Source organism: Thamnophis sirtalis, unplaced genomic scaffold, assembly GCF_051295495.1.
Source record: "Thamnophis sirtalis isolate CommonGarterSnake01/CBP01778 unplaced genomic scaffold, rThaSir2_p1.2 scaffold_3, whole genome shotgun sequence".
NCBI lineage: Eukaryota > Metazoa > Chordata > Lepidosauria > Squamata > Natricidae > Thamnophis > Thamnophis sirtalis.
The window spans coordinates 19,210,407-19,229,072 of NW_028261383.1; the positions used below are offsets into that span (position 1 = coordinate 19,210,407).

General features: G+C 44.3%; 2 protein-coding genes across 2 annotated transcripts in view; one reads left to right on the plus strand and one right to left on the minus strand.

The window, feature by feature from the left end:
• The window catches only part of LOC106542833 (uncharacterized), a 21,579-nt gene extending 16,080 nt beyond the window's left edge, over positions 1-5,499 (minus strand). The window contains exon 1 of the mRNA XM_014058671.2: positions 5,358-5,499. The gene's annotated coding sequence lies outside the window, so the exon portion shown is untranslated. The remainder of the gene's footprint in view (positions 1-5,357) is intronic.
• Positions 5,500-10,184: 4,685 nt separating this feature from the next.
• LOC106542836 (uncharacterized) lies at positions 10,185-16,228 on the plus strand. Its single transcript, XM_014058675.2, has 2 exons — positions 10,185-10,324; positions 14,227-16,228. The coding sequence occupies exon 2, from the start codon at positions 14,259-14,261 to the stop codon at positions 15,216-15,218; it is 960 nt and encodes a 319-aa protein (XP_013914150.2). The 5' UTR covers positions 10,185-10,324; positions 14,227-14,258; the 3' UTR covers positions 15,219-16,228.
• Positions 16,229-18,666: the final 2,438 nt, after the last annotated feature.

Sequence of the window (18,666 nt, forward strand, 5' to 3'; positions counted from 1 at the left end):
CTCCTCACTGTCCGAATCTCCTGCCAGACTCTTCCATTTAGATCAAATGTACATAAAGTGCAACTTACTTTGGCTATTTCAGATTCTGTGGGTAGCCCTCGACTTACGATGGGTTGCTTAGCAACCACTCAAAATTCCAAAATAATTCCAAAAAAAACCCTTCCTTCGATCCCGATTTGAAGTTCCGATATCCGTCCTCTCCAACTCTACAGTCATGTGACGCAATATTTTTAGGGCACATTTAAGGCCCATGTGCAGCATCAGCGGTTCAAAGTTACGACATCACTGAAAAAAGTTACCTGTGACCATTTTTCACGCTTACAACCTTTGCAGCATCCCCAGGGACACAGGATCAAAATTCAGGGGCTTGGCAATTGACTTGTGTTTATGACCGTTGCAGTGTCCTGGGGTCATGTGATCTCCTTTTGAGAACCTTCTGGCAAGCCAAGTCAATGGGGATGCCTGATTCATCTGTGCTACTTAACTGCAGGGATTCACTTAAAACTGGGAACAAGATAGTTTGTAGACAGATGTAGAAAAGATCTGGAGACTCTAGAAAGAGTGCAGAGAAGAGCAACAAAGATGATTAGGGGAATGGAGACTAAAACATATGAAGAACGGTTGCAGGAACTGGGTCTGTCTAGTTTAATAGAAAGAAGGACTAGGGGAGACATGATAGCAGTCTTCCAATATCTCAGGGGCTGCCACAAAGAAGAGGGAATCAAACTATTCTCCAAGGCACCTGAGGGTAGAACAAGAAGCTATGGGTGGAAACTAATCAAGGAGAGAAGCAACTTAGAACTGAGGAGAAATTTCCTGACAGTTAGAACAATTAATCGGTGGAACAGCTTGCCTCCAGTGTTGTGAATGCCACAACACTGGAAGTCTTTAAGAAGATGTTGGATAGCCATTTGTCTGAAACGGTATAGGGTTTCTTGCCTAGGCAAGGGGTTGGACTAGAAGACCTCCAAGGTCCCTTCCAACTCTGCTATTGTATTGTATTGCATTGTATGAGAGTCACTTAACATCATTTTTTTGCAGCAATAGCTATTTGGGACTCAATTGTGGTCCTAAGTCAAGGACAACCTGTATCCATCTATTCACAAAATGAAGTTATGCTAAATTTAGGAGCCGGCCTCATTTTCAGCCATTCAATATTTTCCTTTATTGATCCTTTAGTGCCGAACTGATTGTTTTCCCCCTCTGGAACTGAATAGGCCAGTGATGGCTAACCAAAATCGCACGCATGCACGCAACGTGTGCCCCCACCCACAATGCAATGCACCCCCATGCATGCATGCACAACCCCCCCATTCCCCCTGCGCATGTGGTGACCTCCCCCCCTGTGCCACCCTCATGCTCGCGCTGCAACCACTCCACACCCCATTTTGGGCCTAGCAGGCCTCCCTGAAGCCTCCTGGGACCAAAAACAGGCCATTTGGGGAGGGGGGGTGCTGCACCCCCTCCCCCATGCATGCGCATGCAACTTCTGCATGCGCAGCAGAGACCTAAAAATCAGCTGGCTGGCGGGAGGCGCATGGGCATGCATGCCACAGCTCAGCTGGGCAATGACTCGCATGCTTGCAGATGGCTCAGTGCCATGCGTGCCACAGGTTCGCCATCACGGATATAGGCCTGGCAATAAAATTAAGGATTTTTCCAAAATTATGTGTTCTACACAACCATTTAAAAAAAAAAATGGAAAACCGGGTTAGATTATCTCCAGGGATTCTTTTACTTAAAACATTTCTGAATTGAGGGTCAGAAAACTATTCTAAATCATCCTGACCCTATTTTCTCAGGTTACAAAGCAGGACAGGGAAAACAAAGCAGGTATTATTATCTTATTATCTGTATTATTATCTTTGCTGAAATAGCAGCTTCTTAAAACGGTTAAGTTACTTCGTCAAGAACTACCGTATTTAGCCTGGGTTCCTAAACTATTTCTTTCAGCATGTACACTAAGAACCGATAGTCAACTTTTTTTGTCGTTCCCATTTCCGTTTTCTATCTTCCCTCTTAAATGTTAATCCTTAAAGCTTAATTTTAAAATCAAAGATTACGTTTTAAGCCTTCCCGTTGATAGTACCGGTTTTTATAAACCTTTCCAGGAGCCACTGTTTGCTAAAAGAATTAAGAATATAGCTTTGAGCAAGATTTTTCTTTTACCAAGGTAATTAGGGTGCCACCCCTTAATTCTTCCCTTAATTCATATCTCCGAGATGGTTCCGTTGAATGAAATGTTGCTCAACATTATCTAGAAGGCTACATCAGACAAGAATATTGCTCAGCTTCTTTTTCACTCTAAAATTATGCATTTACTGTAAATGCAGAAGTTTTCCTCATGACACACTACATGAAAAGCTTTAACAAGCTTTGGAAATGGAAAAGCTCCAAGTTGCTCAATTCTGTAATATGAAGTCTAATAAATGTATATTCCTATTTCTCTCCAGCACAAGGTGTTATATTATACAGCTACGGTATTTATGTTTTAGATTGGTCTTATGTGTGCGAATAGGGTGCATGGATTGTTTTGACTGGAGTGGTAATCAAGCTTCATATTTGTTATAATAAGTAATGCTACATTTATAAACCATGCAGTTTGACATTAGACATTATAGATTTTTCCCTTCTTTTGCTTCTGGATTTTTCCACTCTACACATAAACGATCAAATCTGTGCTCCAAAACAACAGAGAATCAGGAATTATACTCGCGTAAAAAGATGCTGTTAAAAGGCTTTCTTTTAAAAATATCAATCAAAATGAGATCAAATTAACTTCTGCCCTTTCTGTGGTATATCTTTCTTTCCACTGAAATAAAAACCTTCTCGCTTACAGTTTAGAAGGGAGCTGAAAAGATTATCTTTTTAAGCAGGCTTTCTGCTGCTGGCTTTTAATGACAGATTTTTATTAACATGTTTGTAAATTGCCCAGAGCTAGTAGGATTATGAGTGTGTTAAAAATCAGCTAAAACTGTGTGAAATAATTAAAATTCACTGCAGGATATATTTTTTTTAAACCTTAATAAAATCCACTGTAGAGCAATATCTTTTTTAAAGGCAAATCAAAATGACACAATCTGAAATTATCCTGAACGTTTCATCAGAGATGGACTGAATAAATCCAGGATTAAAAAGCAGCAAATATTGTACCTCTGAAAAGAACACCATTTTTTTAAAAAGAAAAAAAAAATCCTGGTTCTGCTTTTAAGTTTGATTGTCACAGTGACAGAAGCAATGCTTATCCCTATAATACAAAATTATTCAGAAAATTAAGTTAACTTCATATCCCGACTGCTGGGGCATTTTAGTTTAGGAAAATATAGTATTAGGATTGAGTTATGAATGAAAGCTTTTCATCAGGTGAAGAAACAAAGCATTTTCTCCTAATTGAGGAGTCAAAGAATAAAAAATTCATTCAGAACAGACCAGAGTGCGCATCTATGGAACAAGGAACACGCATGATTCCTCCCCAAATTTTACATATTTTTCTCTCTCAGAAGGGTTTTAAAACAGTTAATATTCTGTTTCCAAATACGTGATCTGAATTAGGAGAACCTTTCAAATGCTATTTATTAAAATATTGCTGTGATTTCCTAAGAATTACTTTATACTAGCTGTAACCCATCTCAAAATAGCATGAATCTGAAACGGTGAAATAAAAACACAAGAAGCAAAAAAATATTGGCTCTTCAACCTCCACTGAGCCCAAAATTACTGTCGCTAAGAGTGACGTTTGTTAAGTGAGTTTTGCCCCATTTCACAACCTTGTTTGTCACAGTTGTCAAGCGAATCACACGGTTGTTAAGTGAATCCGGCTTTCCCATTGACTCGGCCTGTCAGAAGTTTGCAAAAAGGGGAATCCTGTGACCCCGGGGACATTCCAACTTGTCATAAATTTGAGTCAGTTGCCAAGCGTCTGAATTTTGAGTCCACGATCACGGAGAGGCTACAATGGTCTTGTTAAGTGCGACAGTCACACATCATTTTTTTTCAGTGCCATTGTAACCCCGAACGACCTGTTGTAAGTCAAGGACCACCTGTCGTTAAGTTAGATCAGTACGTTAATATATATAAACCGTCTCCGTCACATACATGCTAGTCGTTCCCGACTCTAGGGGGTGGTGCTCATCTCAGTTTCAAAGCCAAAGAGCCAGCGCTGTCCGGAGGTGTCTCCGTGGTCATGTGGCCGGCATGACTAAACGCCGAAGGCGCACGGAACGCTGTTACCTTCCCACCAAAGGTGGTCGCTATTTTTTCTACTTGTATTTTTACATGCTTTCGAACTGCTAGGTTGGCAGAAGCTGGGACAAGTAACGGGAGCTCAGTCCGTTACGCGGCGCTAGGGATTCTTACCGCCAAAATGCCGACCATTCTGATCGACAAGCTCAGTGTCTTGGCCACAGAACCACTGCATCCCTTGAATCACTACAGTCGTTAAATTAGCAACACAGTTGTTAAGTGAATCTGGCTTCCCCATTGACTCGGCCTGTCAGAAGTTTGCAAGAGGGGAATCCCATGACCCGGGGGACATAGCCACGGTCACAAATATGTCAGTTGCCAAGCGTCTGAATTTTGATTCCACGATCCCGGAGAGGCTACAATGGTCGTGTCAAGTGTGACGGTCACAAGTCCCTTTCCCCCCCATCCCCCCCAGTGTGGTTGTAACTCCGAACGTCCTGTTGTTAAGTCGAGGACCAACTTAGATCAGTACCTTAAAATAATATATTATAGATAACGGACAAAAAAATAAATAATCATCAATAACTGCCTTGCCAGCCTCCTCCTTTGGCTGGCACCGCTGGCCTTTCTAAAGCAGTGGTGGGAAACCCACCGCCCCCACCTAGAGTCCCCCCCAAGTGGCATCGGGACTACAAACCCCAGCATTCCCAGCCCACATGAAACCCTGGGATATGCCTCCTCCGATCTCTCTGGAAGGGATCCGGCTGGGGAAGGGGGATGCTCGGGGACCGTTATGGCTGGGAAAAGGAAGAAGGGGACGTGGCTGCGGCTAATCAACCCCGGGTTTTTTTTTTCCATTTCTTTTTGCAAGGACGGAGCTTGCAAGGAGCTGCATTGGGGGCGATCGGAGACCCCCCACCCCCACCCAGCCCAGGCTCTTTGGGGGCTTCCCTCCAGCAGCCGCATCGGGGTGGCTGGAAGAGGCGGACTCGGGCAGCAGGGAGGAGCAAATCGGGGGCCCGTCCTGGCTCCACGTGGAGGCTGCCCTGTTGGGGGCCACCACAGACCCCCCCTCTTCCTCCTCCCGGTTGCTTTCAATGGGAAGGACCGGGGAGGGGAGGGGGCTGCTGCTTCTGCTGATCCGGGCTGCCCTGCCAGAGGCCTCCGAGACTCACCGGCCTCTTCCGCCCGCAGGAGCCGCACAATCCCGACTCGGCCTCGGAGGAAAGGGAAGCGCCGCTTTGGAGCGCCTTGGCAGCCGTGGAGGGAGGGGGGAAGAGCGAGAGAGACGACAGACGCCCCTGAGCGGAGGCTGCAGGGGGGGGAGGGAGGATGCAAAAAAAGAACGCGAGGACGTCACATCCGGTCTGGTCTCTTCGCTTTTTCTTTTCCTCCTCCTCCTTCTCCTGACGGGGCGCTCTAGGACCCCCCCCCTCCCCGAAGATTCTCGGTGATTAGGAGGACACGGCGGCGGGAGGCTTTCTAGCCGCCCGGCGGTCAGTACAAGTTAAAGAAAGGCGGGGCGATGATGCCTGCCAGCCTGGCTCCGCCGCGGAGGAGAAGAGGGCTAGAGCGGTCTTTTCTATGCTCTGGGGAGAGAATTAACCCTTCGCCTGCCAGTTCGCCGAGGGACGCGCCCTCTCCTCTTTCTTTCCATATGCCAGGGGTTTTTTCCAACCTTGGCAACTTTAAGACTTTGCTGGCTGAGGAACTCTGGGAGTTGAAGTCCACACGTCTTCAATTTGCTTTTGCAAGCATGGGCAATAATTGGAAAGGGTTTTTTTTGGGGGGGGGGGGTAAATAACATTTGAACTAAGGAAAAGATAAGCTCTAAATTCTGAAAAGCACATTTCTATCATTCCCCACTCTGGAATTACTCTAGATTACATTCTAAGATTACATTCAAATCCCTAGTACAGGTCTCCTGTGTGAGCAGGGGTTGGGCTAGATGACCTCCAAGGTCCCTTCCAACTCTCTTACTGCTGTCCCAAAGGTGCTTTTTTTAAAAGAAGCAGGTGGACTTTCTTTGTTTTTAATACAATACAATATCTTACTGAAGGCCAAGTAAACTATATCAATTGCATTCCTTTGGTCCACTAGTTTTGTCACTTTGTCAAAGAATGCAATAAGATTAGTGGCATGGTCTGTTTTTGACAAACCCATGTTGGCTTTTGGCTATTACTTTGTTTACTTCTAGGTGTTTGTTGATTCATTGCTTGATTATCTTTTCCAGATTCTTTCCTGGTATTGAGGTCAGGCTGGTAGGTCTGTAGTTTCCTGGATCTGTTTTTTCCCCTTTTTTGAAGATGGCAACCACATCAACTCTTTTCCAGTCCTCTGGTAGTTCCCTGGTGCTCCAGGGTCTCTGAAAGATATAGTTCAGTGGTTCTGAGTCCTGGTCTGCCAGTTCCTTCAGAACCCTGGGGTGTAATCCATCTGGTCCTGGTGATTTGAACTCATCTAGGGTAGACAGGTTCTCATTTACCACTTTCTTCCCTATTTCAACTTGTGTTCCTAATCTGATTTTTGTGGTGCTGTTTTTGATAGGTTGGACTTTTTTGTCTTTCAATTTGTCAGAGAGTTCTTTATGCAGCCACGCTGGTTTCTTTTGGGAGCTGTGACTTTTCTTTTTCATTGGTATTGTGCTAGACTGAGCTTTTGTAATCTCATTTTTCAAAATTTCCCAAGCTTCTTGAGTTGTTTTCCCCTTGAGGATTCTCATCCATGGAATTCTTCCCAAGCTCTCTCTAAGTTTATTGAAATTAGCTCTCTTAAAGTCCAAGACTCTAGTTTGACTTTGTTCTACTACTTGTGTTTGCATAATGTTGAATTCCAATATTGCATGGTCACTTGCCCGCAGGGTTCCTGTGGCTTCAACACCTTCTATCATTTCCTCTGTTAGTGAGAATTAAGTCCAATATGGCTGATCCCCTTGTTTCCTTCTCTACTTTTTGGGAAACAAAGTTGTCTGCTAAGTTTGTTAGGAACCTGTTGGATCTTCCACTTGGTGCAGAGTTTGTTTCCCAGTTGATGTCAGGGTAGTTAAAATCTCCCACTACTATTGTGGTGTGCTTCCTACATACCTTAGTTAGCTGACTAGCAAAAAGTTCATCTACTTCCTCTGCTTGGTTGGGTGGCCTGTAGTATAGACCTATAGCAATGTCATTTCCCCCACAACCTTTAATATTGACCCAAGTGCATTTCTTTGAAGATGTTTCGCTTCTCATCCAAGAAGCTTCTTCAGCTCTGACTGGATGGCGGGGAAGGAAAGGATTGATATTTCTTGCAGACAGCTGGTCATAAATGCTTCCATTTATTGGTCATAAATGCATCCAAGAAGCTTCTTGGATGAGAAGTGAAACGTCTCCAAAGGGAAAACAACAACAACAAGGAAGTCCAGTTGCGTCTTGAAAAAAGCACCTTTGGAGGACACTGGATTGGAAAAACCCCAATGACTGTATAAATCTTTGAGAGGAGGATTCCACCGTTACAAAGCTTTGCTATTTTTAGGCTTCTTTCCCAGGTTGAATTTCTGTCTGATCTCCATTACAGGTAGCCCCCGACTTATGACCACAACTGGGCCCCAAATTTTATGTCGCTGAGTGAGAAACGAGTCTTGCCCCATTTTACGACTTTTCTGACCGCATTTGTTAAATGAATTCACTGCAGTTGTTAAATTAGTCACACGATTGTTAAATGAATCTGGCTTCCCCATTGATTTTGTTGGCTAGAACGTTGCGATGGAACACTGTGACCGTCATAACCGCCAGTCAGTTGCCAAGCCTCCGAATGTAATTCACATGACCTCAGGGATGCTGCAACAGTCATAAGTTTGAAAAAGTCTTCCAACTCTTCCTAGCGCAGTGCAAGATAAATACACTCCAACTTTTAGTGCTGGGAAGAGTTGGAAGTCAATGCCCTCCTTTTCTTCCTTTTTCTCTTCCTCCTTGTATCTCCCACCCTCTTTTCTCTGTTCCCTTTCTCTCCCTTAATTTCCTATTTTCTTTTCTTTTTTTTTTGCATTTTATATAATAAAATAAAAATGATAAAGATAAAAAAATAAGTTTGAAAAAGTTGCTTTTCTCAGTGCAGGCTGTAACTTTGAACAGTCAGTAAGTGAATTGCTTTAAGTCCAAGACTACCTGTATATCAAACTGACTGTCAAACAGTGCAGTAAAAGAATATTATCATTTGCTTTTCTTCCCCTGTCCTCCTTTTTCTCTCTCGCTGGGACAAGAAAGAGGCCTCTTTAAATATCTGGTTTCTATAACAAGGAGCGCCTTTGATTAATGTTTCTATTTCTTTGCAGAAGACGAAACAAGAATGGGGATTCTGATTTAAAAAAAACGGTTCAAGGACAACAGATAAACTTCCAGATTCTGAATCCCTGCCAGTTTCATATGTAATTCATATCCAACCCCTTTTAATTAAATCTACTTCCAAGGGGAGGGAACTAAGGGGCACCTTTTCCACCCTCCATCTGTCCTTTTCTGCACAAAGTTGAACATTTACTACTTAACATTAAAACAATTCTACACAGGTGTACTACCAGGTCCACATAAATAAAATGAACAGCTGGGGCATTGTCATTATTTGATTTATGGACGACCCCTACAAGGATACACGTGCTCTGGCGTGACCCGTCAAAACCGCGCTCGACTAAGCCACACCCAATTAAACCGCGTCGCTGACGTCATCAACAGGGCGACAACAGCCAGCGCGGAGAAAGAAGGGCGCTTTAAATAGCACTTTGAAAGCAAGCCGATTCAACTTAAGGTAAGGGTTAGGTTTAGGGTTAGGTTAAGGGTTAGGTTTAGGATTAGGTTTAGGGGGGTTAGGTTTAGGTGTTAATTTTAGGTTTAGCGTTTACAGCGTGCTGTCTCCATGCTGTTGTCGCCCTGTTGATGACGTCAGCTACGCGGTTTCGTCGAGCGCGGTTTAGTCGAGCGCGGTTTTGTGGTGGAACCCTATTCTATTCCATTTCATTCCACTCCTCTCTCTACATGAACTGTTGTAAGTCTTCCCGTTTATTGTGACATACAGGTAGTCCTTGACTTACAACAGTTCATGTAGAGAGAGGAGTGGAATGAAATGGAATAGAATAGAATGGAATGAGCTGGAAGGGACCTTGGAGGTCTTCTAGTCCAACCCCCTGCTTAGGCAGGAAACCCTACACCATTTCAGACAAATGTCCAAACTCTTCTTAAAAACTTCCAGTGTTGGAGCATTCATAACTTCTGGAGGCAAGTTGTTCCACTGATTCATTATTCTGTCAGGAAATTGCTCAGTTCTAAGTTGCTTCTCTCCTTGATTAGTTTCCATCCATTGCTTCTTGTCCTGCCCTCGGATGCTTTGGAGAATAGTTTGACTCCCTCTTCTTTGTGGCAACCCCTGAGATTTTGGAAGACTGCTATCATGTCTCCCCTAGTCCTTCTTTCCATTAAACTACACATACCCAGTTACCGCAATCGTTCCTCATATGTTTTAGCCTCCAGTCCCCTAATCATCTCTGTTGCTCTTCTCTGCACTCTTTCTAGAGTCTCCACATCTTTTTCATATAATGACAGTTCGAAGTTAAGATAGCACTGGAAAAAGTGACACGGCCTGTTTTCATACCCAGAAACTTGACGCGGCTAACCGCCTCCACATGTTTTATCATTAATAAATCCCAAAAAACAAAGGCCAAATCAAATGTTGCTTGAACTCAGAATGCCCATCTTGCAAGCATAATTGTGCAGTGACATAATTCGGAAAGCAGGGAAAACAAACACCGCAGGGGCTTTTTGCTAGGTGAAACTCCAGTGTCTCTTCCAGGTGTTAACTGCAAAGGCCTTTTCAGGTTTTTCTCCCTTTTATTTCTTTCACTAGGAATTTGAAGGAAGGGTTAAATCCTGCAAATCTGGCTGCCTAGAGAAGCTGTTTAAAAAGGGGGGGGGAGACGAGAGTTTACTCATCCATGAAGTCACTTCCTGTGCTTTCTTTCCTTGGTGGGGTGGGGGGAAGGAAAGTGAGGGAATTTGATGGGGAGGGAAGCTGTAGATTTTAGGGGGAGGAGAACTGCAGACAGTTCCAAAGAGGCTTGCCAGAGAAGTGGCTGAAGTTAAAAGATCTGCACTCCAGGATAAACCGCAGCCGCGTCCAGGTCTGGCTTTTCTTAAAAAGGGTTGGGCTTTTTTTCCAGGCTCCAACTGGGAATGGTCTCCAGGTTTGAGATAAAGCAGAGTCAGTCACAAAATGCTTCTTTTCCTGAAATCTGTAACTGAGGCAGGTTGGAGATGAGACAGGGTGGATTTGAGGGGGAGGGGGAACGAGAGAGCCGGGCTGCAAAATCCCAGCTCAGCAAAGCAATCCAGAGAGACTCAAAGTCTGCAAAGCAATCCAGAGTCTGTAGAGATTCTCAGTCATTCAAAGTCATGGTTGTCCCAAAGGTGCTTTTTTTTTAGGAGGCAACTGGACTTCCTTGTTTTTCGTCGAAGGCGTTTCGCTTCTCATCCAAAAAGCTTCTTCAGCTCTTGACAGGATAGTGGGGAATGGAAGGATTTCTATTCCTTGCAGACAGCTGGTCATTGGCATCCTTTCAGAGGGCCCTTGAAGCGCTTGGAGGTTTTTCTGTCTCCTCAGGGTCACCTGAGTTAGGGCTCCTGGTTCCTGTAGTCTGCAATTTTTCCTCTGGAAACCCATTTTCCTACTCCCACACCATTCAAACAATGTTCATCCCAAATTGCATAGCTAAAAGTCTGTAGAGATTTTCAGTCATCCAAGTCAGGGTTGTCCCAAAGGTGATTTTTTAAAGGAGGTAACTGGACTTTCTTTGTTTTTCGTTGAAGATGTTTTGCTTCTCATCTAAGTAGCTTCTTCAGCTCTGGCTAGATGGGGGAATGGAAGGATTTATATTCCTTGCAGACAGCTGGTTTTCAATGGAAATGCAGACTGTAGGAACCAGTAGCATTACTCAGGTGACTCTGAGGACACAGACCAGGCGTGGGTTCCTGCCAGTTCTAACCTCTTCTATAGAAGAGGTTCTACAAATCTACCGTGCCATTTAGAACCGGTTCCAGCTCCCTCCCCCCCCCCCCCGTCCGTCCGCACATCATAAAGATGAAGAGCAAGAGGAGGAATTCTGGGAGTTGAAGTCCACAAGTCTTAAAGCTGTCAAGTCTGAACACCCCTGGTTTTTTCCCCTAAAGGGTTAGGGGTGCAAGGGTCTTGTAACTTGACAGCTTTAAGACTTGCGTGCTTCAAATGCCAGAGTTTCTGAGCCAACATTTTCGTTGCTAAGCAAGAGCATTGTTAAGTGAGTTTCAGAACATTTTACAAGTTGGCCACGCCCACCCAGTCGCACAACTGCCAAGCCACTCCCACTCGGTCACATGGCTGGCAAGCCACTCCCACCCAGTCACATGGCTGGCAAGCCATGCCCACAAAGCAGGCCACACCTACAGAAGAGGTTCTAAAAAAATTTGAAACCCACCACTGACACAGACAAACCTCCAAGTGCTTCAACAACTTTCTAAAAGGATGCAAATGACCAGCTGTCTGCAAGGAGTATAAATCCTTCCATTCCCCACCATCCGGTCACAGCTGAAGAAGCTTCTTGGATGAGAAGCGAAACGTCTTCAAAGAAAAAACAAGGAAGTCCAGTTGCCTCCCTGGAAAAAAAAGCATCTTTGGGACAATCCAGATACAGTAGTTTTCTTTGACTGCCCCCTCCTGGTCACCGGGAGTATGGCATTCTAAATCTGGTAGCCCGGCTGCCATCTGTCAGGAATGGTGTAGTGTCTCTTTCTTGGGCAGGGGGTTGGACTAGATGACCTACAAGGTCCCTTCCAACTCTGTTAATCTGTAAATCTACTAGGTAGCTGAGAGACCTAGAAATAAATTCTTCCGCTTTTTCCATTTTTAAGAGATTGTCAGTCTCAAGGAAGAGATGTGTTCAGAGATGAACAGGTGCTATAGGCATCTTAGTGCCAGGTATATGGCTTTGGAGAAGTTTCTCAATCTTGACAAATTGAACAGGGTTGGACTTCAACTCCCAGAATTCCCCCACCAGTATGGAGAGTTGAGGTCCACATGCATGCAGGCTGGAGAGCTCTGGGAATTGAAGTCCACCCATCTTAAAAGTTGCCACGGTTAGGAAATGCTGCTTCAAGTGGCATCCTGCTTAGTACATCTAGCCTTGTATTAGATGTTAAATAAATTAACCTTAATAGGGTTAATTAATGAGGTTGATTAGCCTTAACTAAATACTCGGGCCTTCTATAGCTGGCTTATGCAATGCAATAAGCCATAATCGTTTCCCAATTAACCTTTAAAGTTAAGGTTTGGCTAGATGTTTTTAAAAAATCGTAAGTAAAAAGATGTTGGTTTAACTTGGCCACTGAACCCCTTGGTTTGTGGCTTAAAGGGCTCTATAAATCTGGACAGATTTGCGCTTGTGTCAGAAGTGCTGAAATGCTTCCGGGATGAAAGGATTAGCTGGTGACATCACTGTTTCCTGGGGATATCCAGTTGGAGGGGGGGGGGTGTCCTTTCATATCCATGGCAGGAGTCGGACGAGAGCTCAATCCTGCCCCATGGCAGTTTACAGGTCTTGAATGTGGGTTTACTAATCTCTTGCCCAGCATTCTAACCACTTGAGCCTGGACAGTTATAGTTTACCCAGTAAACCACAGTTAAGCAAACTGGTTTAGCACATAATAGGTAACTTTTATTATCCAGTAAACCATAGTTAAGCAAACCGGTTTAGCATAAAGGTAGATAAGTTTTACAAGGGCTAAGACGTGGCTCCGTGGCTAAGATGCTGAGCTTGTTGATCAGAAAGGCCGGCAGTTCGGCGGTTCGAATCCTTAGCGCTGCATAACAGGGTGATTACTCCCATTACTTGTCCCAGCTTCTGCCAACCTAGCAGTTTGAAAGCATGTAAAAAAATCAAGTAGAAAAATAGGAACCACTATTGGTGGAAAGGTAAGAGTGTTCCATGCGCTTTCGGCGTTTACTCATGCCGGCTACATGACTATGGAGACGTCTTCGGACAGCACTGGCTCTTCGGCTTAGAAACAGAGATGAGCACCGCCCCCTAGTGTCAGGAATGACTAGCACATATGTGCGAGGGGAACCTTTACCTTTGCCTTAGATAAGTTTTATTATCCAGTGAACCATAGTTAAGCAAATTGGTTTAGCGCAGAGGTAGGTAACTGTTAGGTAAGCTCCCCGTTGGGAGAGTGAGTACATTCAGAGAAGCGTTGGGAGAGTTGTGTTGGAGAACACACAAACCAGCATACAGAGACACTGCAGTTTAAATAGGCTTTTACTTTTGTGGAAATAGAGGTATCAGAGTCCATGAAACAGTCCAAGTCATACACGGATAAGACAGTCAGTCATCAATGCCTTTCAGTTAAGGGATAATCCAAACAATATAGTCCATAATCATACAAAGTCTGGTACTCAAAGTTTGCTAGCAGTTGCAAAACTTACAATAGCTCACGGCACTTTCTAACAGCCAGCTTCGAAAACACTCAGATCAGATCAGCCCAGCATCTAACAAACAGAGAGCTAACAGTCATTCTGGCTCCCTCTTATGGCCGATTGAGGAAAACAGCAACCAATCACATTTTACAGTATGATTTAAAGAAACAGGTATAGCATTATTACATGATTTATATATTGCCAACCCAACCGTTAGAATTATATTCCTAACAGTAACTTTTAAACCATAGTTAAGCAAATTGCTTTAGCACAAAGATAGACAAGTTTTATTCCTCCAGATGTTGTTGAATTACAACTCAGAATTCATAGGAAACGTGGCTAGAGGATAAGAGGAGTAATTGGAGCAGTGTCTTAAAGATGTGTGAATTTCAACTGGAGGAATTCAGATGACTCTGAATCATGCCAGTCAGCATGCCGGCTGAGAAATTCTGGGAGTTGAAGTCCGCATCTCTTAAAGTTGCAAAGGTTGAGAAGCATAGGCCCAGTGGTTGAAAATAGTCACCTAACATCTACCTTTGTCTTGGATGATTAATTGGGTCTTCTTTCCTCCATCCACAGGAGGACCTTGGGGTGGCGGGAGAGAAAAATAGATGGAAGCAGGTGGGACCTCTCTGGAAGTTCAACCCAAAGAGACAGAACCACCCCCAACGATTCCAGATGACTCAGAAAGTCAGCCAGAGAGGAAAATGGCTGCGGCCGAAAAGCAGACGAATGTATCCATTGACAGTGAAGATGTCGGTCAGGTGATCCTAGCTGAGTCTCAAGCAGCAGTGGAGAGGAGACAGAATAAATGCTACACGTGCGGGAAGAGTTTTTGTTCCAAATCCCGCCTCAAAGTCCACCAGAGGATCCACACGGAGAGGCGGCCCTATCAATGCCGGGAGTGCGGCAAGGGCTTCCGGCAGAGCGGCCACCTGTCCCAGCACCAAAGGATGCACACCGGGGAGAGGCGCTACAAATGTTTGGAGTGTGGGAAAAGCTTTAGCCAGAGCACCTATTTCATCTTGCATCAGATCACCCACACGGGAGAAAAACCGTTCACTTGTCCGGAGTGCGGGAAGAGTTTCAGCCACAGCCGGAAGCTGACGGTACATCGCGCCATCCACACGGGCGAGAGGCCTTACCGATGTCTGGAGTGTGGGCAGAGTTTTAGCCAAAGCACCCACCTGACTTCCCACCAGAGGATCCACACCGGAGAGAAGCCGTATCGGTGCGCCGAGTGCGGGAAGTGCTTCAATCAGAGCGCTCATTTGACTTTACACCGGCGGAGCCACACGGGAGAAAAGCCCTACCGGTGCCTGGAATGCGGGAAGTGTTTCAGACAGAGCCCGCACTTAACTCTACACCAGAGAATCCACACCGAGGAGAAAATTTATAAGTGCTCCGAGTGCGGGAAGGGATTCCACCGGAGCGAACACCTGATCTCGCACCAGAGGAGTCACACGGGGGAGAAGCCATATCGCTGCTCCGAATGCGGGAAGGGTTTCAGCCGAAGTTCGATCCTGCATAAACATCAGAGAATCCACAGAGATGGAGAAACATCAGTCTGAATTTTTCTCAACGCTGAACTCGACGGGCAGAACTTTTGAGGGTCTCCGGTCGTTTTGAAGATTGCTTGAAAGCTTGCGGTCTGGTGCCTAGTTAACCTTTTAAGCCAGGGGTCTCAATTCAGCAACTTTTAAGACTTGTGGACTTCAACTCCCAGAATTCCTCAGCCTGCCATGGGAATTCTGGGAATTGAAGTCCGCAAGTCTTAAAAGGGGCTTCCTCCCCTCTGCCCCCAGAAGCAACTGGACTTGCTTGTTTTTCTTTGAAGGCCTTTCACTTCTCATCCAAGAAGCTTCTTCAGCGCTGACTGGACGGTGGGGAATGGAAGGGTTTATATTTCTTGCAGACAGCTGGTCATTTGCATTTGTTTAGCAAGTTGTTAAGGTCACCTGGTAGTTTTTCTGTGTCCCCAGGGTCACCTGAGTTGGTCCAAATGGGTGTGTAGCCTTTTTGGAACTGTTAGAACTGTGTTGTAGACTGGAGATAGATGACGTCGTACCCCTCCCTCTCTCTGTTGAGAAAAGGCTTGTTCAATTTTGTCATAGATGGCCTCTTTGACCCCCTTTTCAAACCAGCGGTCGTCTCTGCCCAAAATGTGGACTTTACTGTCTTCAAGAGTGACCTGTGTCTTTTAAATGCAGATGGACTGCTGAATCTTGTCCTGATGAGTTTTGTTCTCCTATGTTGTGCTACCAAGTCAGAGCTGAAGAAACTTCTTGGATGAGAAGTGAAACTTCTTCAAAAGAAAAACCAGAAGGTCCAGTTGCCTCTGGAAAAAAGGAAGCACCTTTGGGACAAACCATGAGCTGAAGGACTGAGAATCTCCATAGACACAAGTCTTAAAGTTGCCAAGTTTGGGGACTCCTGCTTTAGATGAAACTTGGGAGTGTTGTGGAAATGTTTCTTCGTAATAAGCATACTAGAATTATGATGAACGTGCATAGATTGCAGCAAAATACGAATTAAATGTGGAAATAAGGTGAGGAATAGAAATTGTAATAAAGCAATTTGGAAAAATTCCCATGTTTTCTCCTTGGGTACCAATTGGCGGAATCATCTCCAGTAATTAATCTACCATTCCCCAAAAATAAGACTGGGTCTTATATTAATTTTTGCTCCAAAAGACACATTAGGGCTTATTTTTCCAGTTACGTCTTATTTGGGGGGAAATACATTAAATGCATCCATCTGGTTGATGATCTTAATGGGGTTATTTTGGGGGTAAATACATTATATTGCAAACATCCTGAAAAATTATGCTCTTATTTTCCAGTTAGGTCTCATTTTCAGGGAAACACGGTATACCTGGTGTTTTTTGAACTTGCCCACTATAAGATGTATGGACTTCAACTCCCAGAATTCCCCAGGCTGGCAAGGAAATTCTGGGAGTGGAAATCTAGCCATCTTAAATGTTGCCAAGTTAGTCTATACGAAGTGCATCATGTGGACTCTTTAGGGAACTTGCTAGTTTAGGAAGCAACTGAAACTGGAATGAATAATTAAAAGAACTACAGTATGTGTTGGGAGAGGAGACTGGGAATTCTAGACCCGGCTAAAGCATGAAAGCCAGCCAGGTGACTTTGGGCCAATCACCAGGAGACACAGAGTTCTAGACCCACCTTAGGCATGGAGATTGACCAGGTGACTTTGGGCCAATCACTAGGAGACTGTGAGTTCTAGACCCGCCTTAGGCATGGAGGTTGACCGGGTGACTTTGGGCCAATCACCAGGAGACACAGAGTTCTAGACCCACCTTAGGCATGGAGATTGACCAGGTGATTTTGGGCCAATCACTAGGAGACTGTGAGTTCTAGACCCGCCTTAGGCATGGAGATTGATTGGGTGACTTTGGGCCAATCATCAGGAGACCCAGAGTTCTAGACCCACCTTAGGCATGGAGATTGACCAGGTGACTTTGGGCCAATCACTAGGAGACTGTGAGTTCTAGACCCGCCTTAGGCATAGAAGTTGGCTGGGTGACTTTGGGCCAATCACCAGGAGACTGTGAGTTGTAGTCCTGTGCCAGGGACCCAAGCCAGCTGCATGACTTTCAGCCCGTCCTTCCCTCAGTCCAGCACTCCTCACAGGATTGTTGTAGGAAAAATAGGAGGGAAGAGTATTAGGTATGTCCACTGCCTTATTTACAAATAATAATAAAGGCAGGATATTAATAAATAAAATAAATGGTCTTTTCTGGAGTAATGTGATATGCAAACATCTTTAGGATTCAGGGTTTATATCCAATCTTATTTAATTTCTGAGATAAGACATATAAACGTATACACTTGGGGGCATGGACACTGCATACTGATAATGTTGCCAAGATTACGGATTGCAAACAACACAGTCAAAACCTGCACATTGGATTTAGGATTGGACTACAGACCAAAGGAGAACTCGTCACAAATGGAACGAGTCATATGTCCTGAAAAAAATAGGACAAAGAAGCAAATCTGGATGGTTAGGAAGACACCAAAGGCCAAGATGGATGACAAGGCAGAAGAATTTTGGCATGTTAAGAGATCATTTATTATTTTTATTAACGCTCAAAAATAACGAAGAAAAACCAAGAGCCCAAGTGAGATGCGAAACAAAGCATATTCACATTGAAAGCAAAGCCAGAAAGACGGGGAGAGAAGGAAACCCCCCCCCCACACACAAATAAGAGCATTACAAAAAATTTAAAAACAGGGGAGGGGGAAGGATTAAAGACCAGACTATTTGGATACTGGAGCAATATTCCAGAGCAGGAGACAAGATCAAGGAGACCTCTCCATTTCTAACCATGTACAATTCATACAAGTTGGTCTTGTTTATAGTCAGAAAAGTGGCTTTACATAAACCCCCAATGCGGTGTTTTTCAACTTTGAAGGTGGGTGGACTTCAACTCCCAGAATCCCCAGTGGCTGGTTGGGGAATTCTAGGAGTTGAAGTCCACCCTCCTTCAAATTGCCAAGGTTGTGGAAGCACTGTTCTAATATGAGAACACAACTGATGGCTGATGGGAGGCAGCGTTCGTGGGGCGGAGTGCCAATCCCCCAGGGTTTAAATATTAGTGTAAATATCACAATTTCTGAAAGCATGGTGAAGTCCTTATGATAATGTGCCCTTGTAGAGTATCCAAACTAACAGAAGAAGCCCGGGAGGAAGATATCACTTATACCTATATTAGATTTTGTAAGAAAACAGGAAAAAAAGAATCATTTTCTACTGCTGAAGACAGCATCAGAATATAGGAGCCTATACAAGTGCCACTTACATATTGATGTGGTATTTGACATCGGGGTCAGCAATCTTTCAGATTCCACAACTCCAAAGAATGCTCACAAAATAATTATTTTAAAAAAAACCACAATGATCCCCAATCTCACAAAACATCAAGTAAATCATTCTACGGCAATCTAAAATCTTTTGTGATGTATCGCAAGAATACGGAAATTTCATGAGATG

What these genes read in the sequence shown, in the direction of transcription:
- LOC106542836 (XM_014058675.2), top strand. Translation starts at nt 14,259, where the DNA reads ATGGAAGCAGGTGGGACCTCTCTGGAAGTTCAACCCAAAGAGACAGAA.